Source organism: Alexandromys fortis, unplaced genomic scaffold (genome assembly GCF_014885135.2).
Source record: "Alexandromys fortis isolate MF-2015 unplaced genomic scaffold, M_Fortis_MF-2015_v1.1 scaffold_140, whole genome shotgun sequence".
NCBI classification, from domain to species: Eukaryota; Metazoa; Chordata; class Mammalia; order Rodentia; family Cricetidae; genus Alexandromys; species Alexandromys fortis.
The window spans coordinates 2975457-2989944 of record NW_026068048.1 but is presented as its reverse complement, the minus strand read 5'-3'; the positions used below and the strand labels follow the sequence as shown (position 1 = coordinate 2989944).

Here is a 14488-nt window from a genome sequence, read left to right as displayed (position 1 = left end):
CGGGGCTGTGACGGGAATGGGATGGGGGCCTCGGTCGAGGGGGGCAGGAAGGAGGTGCTCAGGAGAGGGGAGGAGGGCCTGGGATGAAGGTGAGGAGACAGGGCTGCTGTGGGAAGGGGAGGAGGGCCTGGGATGAGGGTGAGGAGACAGGGCTGCTGTGGGGAGGGGAGGAAGACCTGGGATGAGGGTGTTGAGACAGGGCTGCTGCTGGGAGGAGGGCCTGGGATGAGGGTGAGGAGACAGGGCTACTGCGGGGAAAGGGGAGGAGGGGCAGGCATTGAAAGACGCTGTGGCCAGCACAGTTGTGGTGAACATAAAGAGGAGGAAGGTGTGCAGAGGCTGTAGGAGCCCCAGGGCCCAGCATGGCGGTCAGTGCTGGGGTGACAGGCATGACCAGTTCTCACGCACTATTGAGCTATTTTCCTCTGTAAATGACACCTTGTCTTAAACCACTAACAGGAAGTGCCCTGGCAAGATCCTGAGCCACTCCCTGCTCTCTTCCTAGTGCTGAGTTCGTACTGTGACCACTAGCCATGCTACCGAGAGGGCTGGGGCTCTTGCAGAGGCCTCACTCAAGTTGGGGTCCACGGAAGGCTTTCTTGGCAGTTGTGTTCAGTCCATAGCATCTCCGTTACTGAGACAGAAAGCCCTGTTCTCTCTGGGCTGCTGGCCTCCCACAGCCTTCCTCCAGCTCTTGCCCATTGGCTGCCTCTTGGGTCTTGCAGCCTTCTTAACAGAGCATGCGCAGTCTTGCCTGCCAGTCTTAGCTTGGGCGCACCCTTCAAGGCACCGTTCTGCACCTCTGTATCTCTCTTTGCAGGTCTTAGATAATCTCTTCCCGAGGAGTCTCCCCATTTCCTTTCAGAAGCCCCATTTGATGCCCAAGCCCGCAATGCTTAACAGACAAGATGGAGGAGTGTTCTGTCCTACTGATACCCTGCGGCTCAGAGACACAGTGACAGCTGCCCGTGATCACACAGCAATAATGGCTTATCAACATTTGTTGAGGACCTGCTGTACGCCAGGCACAATGGCATAGTGAGAGGTGGCTCAGCTTCTTGGGGACATGCTTTGGATCTGGATCCCAGTGTGCCCAGGGTTCAGGAAGTGGCTGCAGGCTGGGTCACTGGAGATGCCTGACTGACCTTCTCAGAGCCATGGGGGAAAGGGGCACCGTGTTGTGGTTGGAGTTATAGGCTGAACTCTGGGCACATGGGGGGTGGCAGCCGTGGCTTGGCTATGAGTATGTATTTAAAGAACTTTAGGGTCATTTAAAAGTGGGTGCTAGGTGCATGCTCATTTAACAGATGGGGAACCTGGGGCTCACAGAGGTGGTTTCACGTGTCCAAGACCCCAGTCAGGAAAGGGTAAGGTCACTAATCTTAATTTTTTCCTTCTTTTATGTATTTCTATTTTCTCTGTGTGTTTGCATGTGCATATATGTGTACGAGTATGGTGTGTGGATGTGGGTGCCTGCGCACATACTGGGGAAGACACGGAGTGTCCTGATATTATATCACTCTGTCCTATTCCCTGGATATGGAGTCTCTCACTGAGCCTCCTGCAGCCAGGCTAATGGCCAGCAAGCCCAAGACACCCTCCTGTCTTTGCCAGCCCCACAGTGCTGGTCTCACAAATGTGCACCACCACACCTGGAGTTCTACATGGGCACCAGATCCTAACTCAGGTCCCCATGCTCGCCCAGAAAGTGCTCTCTCTCACTGAGCCATCTTTCCAATGCCACGATTTCAAAGTGAAGTTGCCAGGCCTGGTGTGGCACATGCCCATCACACTAGCACTCAGGAGGTGGAGGCAGGGGGATCACAACTTTGAAGCCAGTCTGAGCTTCGTGGAGAGACCTTGTCTTTAAAAAAAAAAAAGCAACAACAAAAAACATATCTGAGTTTTGGTGGTGCACACCTTTAATCCCAGCACTCAGGAGGTAGAGGCAGGTGAGTTCGAGGCCAGCTTGATCTAAAGAGTGAGTTCCGGGACAGTCAGGGAAACCCTTCTTGAAAAACCAAAAAACAAAACAAAACAACAACAACAACAAAAACAAATAAACACAAAAAAGAAAAGAAAATGAAGGAAAGGAAGGAAGGAAGGAAGGAAGGAAGGAAGGAAGAAAGAAAGAAAGAAAGAAAGAAAGAAAGAAAGAAAGAAAGAAAGAGAAAGAACAACAACAAAACAGAAGCAGAAGCATGGGCAGGAATGGTGGACCGTGGTGCATACTTGTTATACTTGTTATCCCAGCACTGGGGGGGGGGGACGGATCAGGAAAATTCTTACTGGTTTGAGGCCAGCCTGGACTACACGGGGATTTTGATGCTGGCGTTACTATGTAGTAAGACCTTGTCTCAAAATACAAACAAAACAAAACAAAAGTTCAGCTAAGTTTTAAAACTTGTGTTCTCAACCTCCCAGGGACAAATCTGATGTTAGAGCTGGGTCTTGCGAGAGAGAGGTCTGGCTTTAGGGTTACCAAGAGGGTAAAAAGGTCAGAGGTCGCAGGCACCTCAGAGTTGTAAGAGTTTCTGGAAAAGTTAGCAGAGAGAGGATCTGGGGACAGGCTAGCAGGAAGAAGTAAAGGAAGTCCAGAAGTGCCTTGTCACTGGGGAGGAGTAACTGCCAGCACCAGGGAGGGAGGCAGGGAGGTGGCAGCCGGCCCAGCCATACCCCCTTCTCAGCTGGAACACTTGGGGAGCCAGACACCTGGCTATCCACACGACAGGAGAGCGCGACAGCCTTGCCAGCTGCCTGGCCCTAGGAAATGGGGCTCGAGGCACCCCAGGCCAGGCCCGATAAGGTACTCTCCATTCCCTGTCAGGGTACTGGCCCAGGGCCCAACCCTTGCTGTGCCAAGCATAGGCCTGGCAGTGACCCCAGCTTGGTGTCTATTGCAGGTGTCCGGACGGCTCCATGCTGCTCCAGACCCAAGGTGGCGGCTGTCATTGTGGGGACACTGCTGCTCCTGACAGGCATTGGGGCTGCGTCCTGGGCCATTGGTGAGAGCACCTCCCTCCCCCAGCTCCTGAGGTCTCACCTCCCCCAAGGGCTGCAACCTGCCTGCTCTCACTACTCCCTTCTCCACAGTGACCATCCTCCTCCGGAGTGACCAGGAGCCGCTGTACCCAGGTGAGTAGGGCAGGCCCTGGAGGGGCATGATGGGACGTGCAGAGTATTCTCAGGATTAATAACTGTGTTTGTACTTGCTGTACATCGACACGTGTATTATGTCATGCTATTGGAGAAAGGATTTTGTCTGTAGTCCAGGCCGGCTTAGAACGCACCCAGGATGGCCTCAGGTTTGTGGCAATCCTCCTGCCTCAGCTTCACAGTGTTGGGATTACGGGCATGAGCCACTGTGCCCAAGTCATAGGCTTTAGTCTAAGTGACTCGGTTGATCCTATCCAAGCTCTGCAGATCCCACCCTGCTTAGCTTCCGAGGTCTACCCGCCAAGGGTGTTGTTGCTATCCAAGCCCTAGACAAGTCACCCACGAGTATTCTATGCAGTTCCAAATATTTGCTTTCTCAATTTCATTGTTGAGAAAAAGTCTCACGCTGCCCAGGTGGTCTTAAACTTACTACGAAGGACCCTGGACCTCCTGGTCCTCTACCTCCACCGTCCAGGTCCTGGATTGCCAGGTGTGTATCTCTACACCTTACTGAAACCTCCATGAGGCTGAGGAGATAGCTCTGTCAGCAAAGTGCTTGCCTTGCAAGCATGAGGGTCCGAGTTCAAGTCCCAGAACCCAGTGAGAAAGCAGAGTATAATGGAGCAGGCTTGTAATCCCTGCGCTGGGGAGGCAGAGGCAGGAGGATCCCTGGGGCTCCTGGCAGTGGGAGAGCCTATCTCCAAGCCAAGGTAGACGGTGCTTAGGGAATGATACCCACTGTTGTCCTCTGTCCTCCATGTGTGCAAACATGCATGTGTACCTGCTGCACATACACGCACGCACACACACATAGAGAGTCTGAAAAAGATTAGAAATTATCAAAGTGCATCGCTCCCAAGGAGAGGAGTTAAGTTTTTGCTTATGTATTCATACACATACAACTTTAAAGGCCTTTCGAATGTGGTGAACAGGCTTGGCCGTATGATGGTGTGCCCTGGACCACAGGCCTCCCACCGTGATTTCAATTGTAATGGACATATGTATATCATGGGGGTGTGGTCAAAACTCATTCTAGAGGGACAGAATTAATTCATTCCTTAGACTCCAACCTCTGAGGTAGTAGCGGCTTTATCTGTCCTTTATACGGATGGCGGCCGGTAGCAATGTGTCTGGAACAGCTTTCAGACTTGTGGGCGGGACTGAGCATATGGAAGGAATAGCCACAGGAACACGAGGCAGAAACCACAGTGGAATGAAGGGATGAGGCTTCCCCAAGGCCACCTCCAACTTGCTTCTCTGTGACCCAGGGAAGCAGAAAGGGGTAACAAGGGTAGAGCGGAGCATGCTTTTTCGAAGAAACGAGATTCCAGAATCTGAACAGTTGGCATTGGACTCAGTCACCCTGACTGAACTTAGAAACACTGACCTCTAGGCCAGGGACCAGCCTCAAGGCTTGATGGGATTGGCTCATGCAGTCTACAAGAGCATGTTTTCATGTAGAATGAAGGCGTAGATAGGCCAAGGCTCGGCGTGGTAGCGTACATCTCCCCATGCTCAGGAACCTGAGGCAGGAGGATTGTGAGTTTGAGGCTAGCCTGGACTACACAGTAAGGCTCTATTCAGGTCATGTGACCCAGGCGGTCATGTGGTGGGTGTGTATGACTCCTGCTCAGTTATTGTCGAGAAGCTGCTGAGTTCATTGCCGCAGTGAAAGCTCATACCCCAGGTCTGGCTATAGTCTAAGGCTGCCGTCACCCCAGTGATTTGCATATGGGGAAAACTGGGGCTGGGACAGGTCAACGAGTGACGAGCAACAGATCAGCAGGCCCCATTGCTCCACGTGGTACCAGGATGGAATCCTAACCCTAAAGACTCTTAGGATCTGGCCTGTCTGACCCACAGTTTGCCTTGGATTGCAGGGCTATCTCTCTGGACTCTAGTCTCAGGGCTTCTCCTTGCTCCCTAAATAGCCATTTCTCCAGTGCCACCGTCACCTTCCCCTTCATCTTCTTCTCCTCCTTTGCAGTAGCAATGATGAACTCAGGGTCCTACTCAGGCTTAAATGCTTGGCAAGGGTAGAACCATGCCCAGCCCCTCACTGGGGGAATCGAGGCAGGGGCTCTACCACTGAGCCACACCGCAGCCCCTCACTGGGGGAATCGAGGCAGGGGCTCTACCACTGAGCCACACCCCAGCCCCTCACTAGGGGATTCTAGGAAGGGGCTCTACCACTGAGCTACACCCCAGCGCCTCACTGGGGATTCTAGGCAGGGGCTCTACCACTGAGCCACGCCCCAGCCCCTCACTGGGGGATTCTAGGCAGGGGCTCTACCACTGAGCCACGCCCCAGCCCCTCACTGGGGGATTCTAGTCAAGCATTCTACTGCTGAGCTGCACCCCCAGCCCTTTTCTACTTTTCTTTTTGAAACAGAATATTTGCTAAATTAACCAGGCTGATCTTGAACTATCCTTAAACCTGGACATCTCCTGTCTTAGCTCCCTGAGTAACTGGAATTACAGGCTGCAATCTCAGGCGCTCTACCTTCCTCTCTCCCAGGCAGAACTCACCAGCCCCCACCTGCTGCTGGGGTTCCCTGTCATCATTTCTGAGCTGTGGCCCTCTGAGAGCTTCTATGTCCTCATCTGGGATGGGGGTGAGAAGACCCAGGCGGGAAAAGAGGAGACAGTTGTCCCGCTTATCCACGCAGGGCTCAGCTTTTATCCAAACTGTAAACAAAGGGTCTCCCCCTCCCCTCCCCGCAGCAAGGCCTTCCTAAAGTTCACACTGAATATCCTCTCATCCCCAGGGCCAACCAGCTACCATAATGGGGCCCTCTCAGGGCAGTCTATGAGCATTCCAGGGAGGCAGAGAATTTTGTTTATGGGTCAGGCTGTCTGCGGCACGTAGTAGGTGCTCGGGAAATCTCCCCTTTAAGAATAAGCATAAAGAGGAGTTGGAGCTAAGCATGCATACTTGTAATCCCAGCCCTCGAGAGGCTGAGGCAAAACGATGGGAAGTTTGAGGCTAGCCTGGGCTACATACCAAGACCCTGCCTTAGGGGAAAAAAAAAGCACAAAGGCAAATTGAAGAAACCATCTAGCCAATGTATAAAAGCACCAACCTTGGCTGGTTGGTGGTGGTGGTGCACGCCTTTAGTCCCAGCACAGTTCATGGTCAACCTGGTCTGCAATGGAGAGTGAGTTCCAGGAGAGCCAGGGCTGTTACACACACAGCTTTAACCGAGATGGGGATCTGGCCCATTCCTGGACCCCGTTAATTGCACCTCCTAGAGTGCTGAGATATGAGGCCATGGAGAAGAAAGCACAAATTTCGGGCCAATCCAGCTACCAAGTGAAACCTTGTCTTCCTAAAACCAAAAAGAGACCAAAAAGAAAAAAGAAAAAAAAAAAAAAAAGAAAAAACCACCTTTGATCTTTCCCCTCCTTACTTCCAGTACCTTCCCAACGCATATTCATAAAAATATCGGCCTTTTCCCCCCTAAAATGCCCGTCTGGTTGGAAATCTCTTGAGCAGTTAGGAATGATGCCTACTGACTCCAAGTTGCCGTTTGTATCTGGAGTTGGGGGATGGTAGGTACCACTCAGTGGAGCTGTCAGCCAGTGTTTGATGAAGGCCAGAGATGGAGGCCATATTTATAGCAAGCTGCCTCAGCAGCTTTTAGTCTTGCTATGGAAGAGTGTGTGCAGAGCGGAGAAAGACAAGGATTCTTTGGAGACCCAAGCAAGGGGTCTCGAAAAGAGAATGTAGGAGCCAGCGGGCAGTCTGAGTTCAGATCCTGGTTGGTTGGTTAGCTGTCTGCTCTGAACAAGTATACCCTTTGATGTTTAGTGCACCATCTGTGAGATGTGCATATAATTTATTATTTTTTTTAGTGGTGCTAGGGATTGGACTAAAGGCCTTAATCATACAGGCAGGGGCTCTATCACTGAACCATGCCCCTAGACCCTAAGGGGGGATTCTAGGCAGGAGCTCTACCACTGAGCCACACCCCAAGCCCCTCACTAGGGGATTCTAGGCAGGGGCTCTACCACTGAGCCACACCCCAGCCCCTCACTGGGGGATTCTAGGCAGGGGCTCTACCACTGAACCACACCCCCAGCCCCTCACTAGAGGATTCTAGGCAGGGGCTCTACCATTGAGCAAGGATGCCATCAGCCCTCTTTTTACATTTCATTTTGAGACATGTCTCCCTAAATTACTTAGGCTGACCTTGAACTCACTCAATAGTCCAGGCAGGATTTGAACTTTGATCCACTAGCGTCAGGTTCCTAAGTAAGTGAGATGACAGTCCTGTACCCAAATATTCCGAGAATCCAGCGGTAGTCCCTGTGCTGCCCTCTGCTGGTTTAGCTTCTGTCCCTGTCATATCGAGGTCACAGTCTGGGCTCCAGTTCCCCTACAGTCTGCCCCCACCAGCAGCCAGAAGGAACTCATGCATCCCTGAGTCAGGTCAGTGTGTGACCCCTACCACCAGCTCAGTCCTGGCCCGGCTGCATGCTGTCCATCCTCTCTCTGCCTCCTGGCTGTTCCTCACCCAACTCCCCGCCTCATCCTTCAGATCTCCGCTTTCTGCTCTTTGGTTCCTCTGGCCTACTTCTCGGTCCCCTCTCAGATCGCAGCATCTTTCTCACCTCCTTCGTCTGTGTCTCCTCATTGCTCATGCGGCACCTTCCCTGCAAAGCCGTTCTTCTCTGCCCACTTCCAGCAAAGTGCAGCTCCGCCCCCGCACCCCAGATCCCCATTCCTTCTGTTGGCCTCGCCTGTCTCCGTGGCCCCTTCTGCTGTGGACACAGGACATGTTTCCGCCGTTCGTCCTGCTCATCATCTGTCTGCCCTCCTGGGCTTTGCACTCTATACAGGAAGAAATTTTGTGTGATTTATCTACAGCTTAAAATAGTACCCAGCACGTTCAACGTGTTTGGTAAATACAAAGAAATGCCCCTAAGGGGGTCTGACCTGACTCAGGTGTGAAGAGGGCTTCTCTGACCTTGTGAGGACAGAGGGAAGGCCAGCGAGCACTGGCCAGCCATATAGACTGCCCCAACCACCCTTTCTGATATAGCCCCATCCTGCATTATCCCATCCCTTTCCCTCCCTCCTCCCCCTCCCTTCCATCCTTCATTCTGCCTGAGACTTACTGTAGCCCTGACTGACCTCAAACCCACAAGCCTCCTGCTTCAGCCTCCCAAGGGCTGACATAGCAGGTGTTTTTGTGCCTGACTCTTGCCAGTTATTGATGATAAATTGGCCGGGGGATTTTTGTTTTGATTTTTTGAAACAGGGTCTTTTAATTCTGTAGCCCCAGCTGGCCTGGAATTAAATATGTAGCCCACACTGGTCTCAAACGTGTGGCAATTCTCCTGCCTCGGCTTCCTGAGTGCTGGGATGGCTAGTGGAAGTCCTCCACTGAGCTAAGGAGACTCTGGAATCACTGAGTCCCACCGCCCAGGTTTTGCTTGGCTGATAGAAGCTGCCCTGCAGCTCGCTATAGCTGGACTCTCCCTTCTCCCTCTTCCTTCTACCAAGCCCTGGCTACCCTGCAGCTCGCTATAGACCAGGCTGGCCTCCAACTCACAGAAATCTGCCAGCCTCGCCTCCTGAGTGCCTGGATTAAAGACATGCCACCACATCCAGTTAATATGGATAGCCTCTGCTATCCTTGAACCCACGAGCCTCCTGCTAATGCCTCCTTTGGAAAATTCTAGGCTCATGTTCCACCATAAACCACCCTTTTGGTAGGTAGTTCAGACTGGCCTTGAACCCATGAACCTGTAGTCTTCACCTTCTGGGTGCTAGAATTGCAGGCATCTGTCTTGGCTCCTCCTCCCGCCAGACCCTTCTAATCTCCCTTTTCTCCATGTCCTGCTTCTTCTTTTTAAATGTTTTAGTGACCTGGCCCACTAGCCAAGGGTTTCCGACCCCTTCTGGCGGTTTCCCAAACCTGGCTGCATCTGGGCGTGTTCATACACAGCGAACGCCCTGTGCGGGCTTTCTCTCCCTCTTCTGCTTTCTCCGCAAGTCAAATAAAATCATTTCTCTGGTTCCTGGCCTCCGAGAAAGTGCCAGCAGCATGGGTATCCCAGTGGGGAGGGAGACCCACTAGTGAAATCCCACCTAGTAGTGGGTGCAGATACCACCCCTGGGCGACAAGGGGTGCAGGACCAGAGCCCTCAGGACCTCAGGCAGCCAGGAAAGCTGTTGTCCGGCCGCTGTAGGACCCAGGCCTGGTTCTGTCACCCTGCAGTGCAGGTCAGCCCCGGGGACTCGCGACTTGCGGTGTTTGACAAGACGGAGGGGACGTGGAGGCTGCTGTGTTCCTCACGCTCCAACGCCAGGGTGGCAGGGCTCGGCTGTGAGGAGATGGGCTTCCTCAGGTACCCGGGTGGCCCTCGGGGGAGGGGAAGGCATGGTATGGAATGGGGCAGGAGGTGGCTTTGACTGGAGCCCCGTGCAGGGCCCTGGCGCACTCAGAGTTGGATGTGCGAACCGCGGGCGCCAACGGTACATCGGGCTTCTTCTGTGTGGACGAGGGCGGCCTGCCGATGGCTCAGAGGTTGCTGGATGTCATCTCTGTGTGGTGAGCAGGGCGACTGCGGGTGGCACTGGACCCCTGGCCTCCAAATATCGTCCTAACTGGTCGCTTGGCTTGTCTCTCTGCCCCACTCCTGTCCTGTGTCTTCTCTCAGCGACTGCCCTAGAGGCCGATTTGTGACTGTCGTCTGTCAAGGTGAGACCCAGGCCTCAAACTCTTCTCTAGATACAGGCCAGAACTGGGACCCTGGGACCCTGGGACCCTGGGACTCCAGGGTGGAGTGTCCCCACAAACTGCCCAGGATCTCCACATGTCCAAGGTTAAGGAGAGCCCGCCCTGTTCCCATGAACTGCTGGGGCAGGGCTGTGTCTCCTCCCACCCCCAGAGATAGACTATGCCCTGGAAGTCAATTCCCCAATTCTGAGCCTTTCTGGTCACTTCTCCACAGACTGTGGCCGCAGAAAACTGCCAGTGGATCGCATTGTGGGGGGCCAGGACAGCAGCCTGGGAAGGTGGCCATGGCAGGTCAGCCTGCGTTATGATGGGGCCCACCTCTGTGGGGGATCCCTGCTGTCCGGGGACTGGGTGCTGACAGCTGCACATTGCTTTCCAGAGTGAGTGTTCCCCACAGTCCTACCGAGGGTGGGGCAGGAGAGAGGGCTGCAGAGGCCGGGCCCAGGGACTTGTGCCTTCTGTCCTGGCAGGCGCAACCGGGTCCTATCTCGATGGCGAGTGTTTGCTGGCGCTGTGGCCCGGACTTCGCCCCATGGCGTGCAGCTGGGGGTTAAGGCTGTGATCTATCATGGGGGCTACCTTCCCTTTCGAGACCCTACCATTGAGGAGAACAGCAACGACATCGCTCTGGTCCACCTCTCCAGTCCCCTGCCTCTCACCGGTAAGCCCGGAGACCCAGCTTCAGGTTGGGGACTCCCAGAGACTCGGGGATCAATAAAGGGGCCCGTGAAGCAAAGTAGAGCCATCTTCAGGTTTCCATGGTGATAATAGACCCATCTTGAGGGAGCACAAAGTGGGCATTAGCCGTGAAGGTTAGAAAGCATAAATGCTAGATAGCATGGCTGCCATACACAACTATCTGAGCCTCCTTCCGTAAAGGAGTCGGTCACCATGACCCGGTGATTCCTTTTCTACATGGAAGAGAAGGGCTACAGATGGTCACACAGAAACCAGTGCGCAGATTTCTCAATAGAACCATTCGGTCATAGTAACCTGGGCGTGAAGGCATATTCCCCCAGCAGTAGGAGGAGGAGGCAGGAGCATTGAGTTCAAGGCTAGCCTTGGCCACACAATGAATTTTAGGCTAGCCTAGGCTACACAGGACACTCAGTAAATGAATAGGCCACCCAGGTAGGAGAGCAGTTAGGGTGGAGGTGTTGCAGATGGGTCAGGAATCTGAGGTTTCTTTGGGGGAGACAAAGTGTTCTGAAGTGGAACACGGTGGCAGTGTGCCAGTCTGGGAAGATGCCAAAGCCAACTCACATCCACTCTAACACGGAGAATTGTGAGACGAATGAATTATGGCTGTGCGAAGCTGCAGTCATCATTAGCAAGGCTGTGCCCCTCCAGACACCATTCATAATTAAAACACATGGAGAGGGAATGGGGCAGTGTCTCAGTGGTTAAGCGCTCTTGCTATCCTTATGGAGGGCCCTCATTCAGTTCCTAGAACCCACGTCCAGCCTCTCCTAACTGTCTCTAATTCCAGCTCCAGGGGATCCGACACCCTTTTTTGAACTCCATAGGTATACACACACACACATACACACACACAAATACAAATAAATTTTTTAAAGATTTATTTATTCATACAGTATCCTGCCTGTAGGGCAGAAGAGGGCACCAGATCTCATTACAGATGGTTGTGAGCTACCACGTGGTTGCTGGGAATTGAACTCAGGACCTCTGGATGAGCAGCCAGTGCTCTTAACCGCTGAGCCATCTCTCCAGCCCCTAAAAATAAATCTTAAAAATAAATGTGGAGAACCAGCTGATGTAGCTCATGTCTGCCATGTAAGCACCGAGGGAGTCTGAGGAAGAAAGACTTTGAGTCTGAGGCCAGCCTGGGCTTTTTTGAGAGACTCTTCCTCAAAACGCCCCATGTAACTAACTAACTAGATAACAGTAAACAAGTAAGGACAGTAACGTGCTGAGCTTCCGTACAGCCGTGTGCTGCATGAGGTCATTTTGGTCACAGAGCATCTATATGACTGTGGTCCTGTGGAGATAAGATGGCCTTGTGACATCAGAGTCATCTTAATTTACATGAAGGGGCCTCTTAGGGTTTGCACACAATGACAGAATCATCTGAGGACACATTTCTCAGTGTCGGCTTGTTGCCAAGTGACAGTGTGCTTTCGTCGGCCTTGGCGTGTCCCGAGTCTGGACTCACTTCGTTCTCCCACAGTCCTCTCTGTTGCTGTTTATACTTCTTATAACAATTCGTGTTTTCAACACCACATCCACTTCCTACCGCAGGGTTTCTTCAGGGAACTTATTTTGTGTGTATGCTGTGTTTTCTTTCAGTGCTGGGGATCGACCCTAGGACCTTGTGCACTATAGGCAAGCACTCTACCACTGAGCTATAACCCCTGGTTGGGAAAGAATCCTTGTTTGCATTTTGCATTGAGTTGCTGATGCAGAGGGAGGCTGAGTTAGCGTCATGGCAACAGCGAGGGCTGCCAGGACTGCTTGCGTGTGCTGTGCACTGCACAGGGATACTTCATCTTAGGGAAGCCAATGCCCTCGGAGGCCTGTGTGTTTATTATGAGTTTTCTGACAGGTAGAAGCCAAGGGTCTCAAGGGCAGGGCAGGGCATGTGTTCCTGTTTCCTGCCTCTGAGCTGGTTATAGTCCCGTGACCATGGTTAAGAGCCCAAATTTGGGAAACTGAGCTACCTTAGGCTCTAGTTCTGATTATATTGGCTTCTATGAAACTTTGGACGGGTGACGTGGCTTCCTGTCCTTCCTGAGGCAAAGGTCAATCCCGGCTCCCTGGGATGACTGGGAATGGAAGGAAAAGATTTGGGAAAGCGGCGCACACACACTGGATGAAGAAGGCTCCATGGTGGTAGTGATAAGGTGTACTGGGGTTGTGTGGTGGGTGAGGTGGCTGAATGGCTGCGTCCCACAAGGGACAGAATGTCTGGTGGGGACTGGGCTGCTCCATTCTCTCTCACAGAATACATTCAGCCTGTGTGTCTCCCCGCTGCGGGACAGGCCCTGGTGGATGGCAAGGTCTGTACTGTGACCGGCTGGGGCAACACACAGTTCTACGGTGAGTTCCAGGTCCCGCCAGTCACGCCATTAGAGGAACCTGAGGCTGCAGGGGTGGGGGAGGCTAGGTGAACCTCTAAGGGATCCCGAGGCCATAGGGTGGGCACCAGGAGGGGAGGACTTGTTTGCCAGTTTTCTGGCCACCTTACCCACATCCCCTCAGGCCAGCAGGCTGTGGTGCTCCAAGAGGCCCGGGTCCCCATCATAAGCAGCGAGGTCTGCAACAGCCCTGACTTCTACGGGAATCAGATCAAACCCAAGATGTTCTGCGCCGGTTATCCCGAGGGTGGCATTGATGCTTGCCAGGTGAGGGGCACAGGGGGGGCAGCTCCCAGAGCCAACATTACAGAGACGGGGCCAGGGTAATGCTCCCCCGCTTGAGCCATGGCGGCCTCCAGCCAGGTGTCCCATCCCACCCACCAGGGTGACAGTGGCGGCCCATTCGTATGTGAGGACAGCATCTCAGGGACATCAAGATGGCGGCTCTGTGGCATTGTAAGCTGGGGTACGGGCTGTGCTTTGGCCCAGAAGCCAGGAGTGTACACCAAAGTCATTGACTTCCGAGAGTGGATCTTCAAGGCCATAAAGGTGAGTTGGTCTAGGGTGGGACTGTCTGGGACTTTATTAAAGAAGGTAGAAGTTTGGGGGAGACCTGTGTTTGGACCTATCAGAGGGCACACTAGCGCACAGGTGGGTCCCCAAAGGCTTCTGGGGAGGTGGCAGTAGTTACAGAGTGTTGGGAAAAGTGTCTGAGACCTTGGAAGCTCATTGCTCTTTCCCTAGACTCACTCCGAAGCCAGCGGCATGGTGACTCAGCCCTGACCCAGCCTCATCTCGCTGCTTGCGCCTCCAGAGCCGGCATTGGTCTGACGCTCCAGACCGGCATGGTAGGCTCCACACTGGGCCTCACACGGAACAGTTTTCCTCATGGACCCAGTCCACAGGTCCGAGGACTCTCTTCCACAGTGGCCGGCCCACTCAGCCTTGGGGCCACTCGGCCTCAACCTCCCCACCCCATGTATATATTACTCTCTCCTCGGGGGACTGCTTTCCAGGTGCCCCTGTGGGAATACTCTTTAAATAATAAATGTGGTTTTGATTAATGGGTCTCTGCGTTTACAAACTTAAGCAGCAATGTGGACATTTGATAGTAGCAGAGAGGGCTGGAGGCAAATCTGGATGCGATTAGGACCCCCGATTCCTACCCATGTGAGAAAATATTTAAACCGGTCCTGATGGCTCCCTCCTCTAATCCCGACACTTGGGAGGATCATCACAAGTTAAAGGCTAGCCTGGGCTACATAGTGAGTTTCAGGCCAGCCTTGGCTACAGAGTGATATCCTATCTCAATAAATAAATAAATAAATAGGAAGAAGAGAGAGGTTGGGGGAGGGTTTTAAATATCCAGGAGACTCTGACTTTAGGCAACGCTCAGTCCAGCACCCCTCAGATCTCATTTTCTCTGTCAGCTTCATCTCTAAGCAGGCTTTCCCACAACCAGGAGAAACGCACCCCATTTCTGTGTAA

General features: G+C 53.1%; 1 protein-coding gene across 3 annotated transcripts in view; it reads left to right on the top strand.

The window, feature by feature from the left end:
- Hpn (hepsin) overlaps nt 1-14064 on the top strand; it is a 17321-nt gene extending 3257 nt beyond the window's left edge. For 2 of the 3 annotated variants that reach the window (XM_050118986.1, XM_050118984.1), the window contains exons 2-13: nt 821-1016; nt 2904-3005; nt 3094-3135; nt 9384-9513; nt 9594-9716; nt 9826-9866; nt 10120-10285; nt 10376-10566; nt 12867-12962; nt 13125-13267; nt 13385-13549; nt 13745-14064. In XM_050118986.1, the coding sequence (XP_049974943.1) occupies nt 878-1016; nt 2904-3005; nt 3094-3135; nt 9384-9513; nt 9594-9716; nt 9826-9866; nt 10120-10285; nt 10376-10566; nt 12867-12962; nt 13125-13267; nt 13385-13549; nt 13745-13783 (1377 nt within the window). In that variant the 5' untranslated portion in view covers nt 821-877 and the 3' untranslated portion in view covers nt 13784-14064. The remainder of the gene's footprint in view (nt 1-820; nt 1017-2903; nt 3006-3093; nt 3136-9383; nt 9514-9593; nt 9717-9825; nt 9867-10119; nt 10286-10375; nt 10567-12866; nt 12963-13124; nt 13268-13384; nt 13550-13744) is intronic. The other variant, XM_050118987.1, reaches the window with a different exon arrangement.
- The last annotated feature ends 424 nt before the right edge of the window (nt 14065-14488 follow it).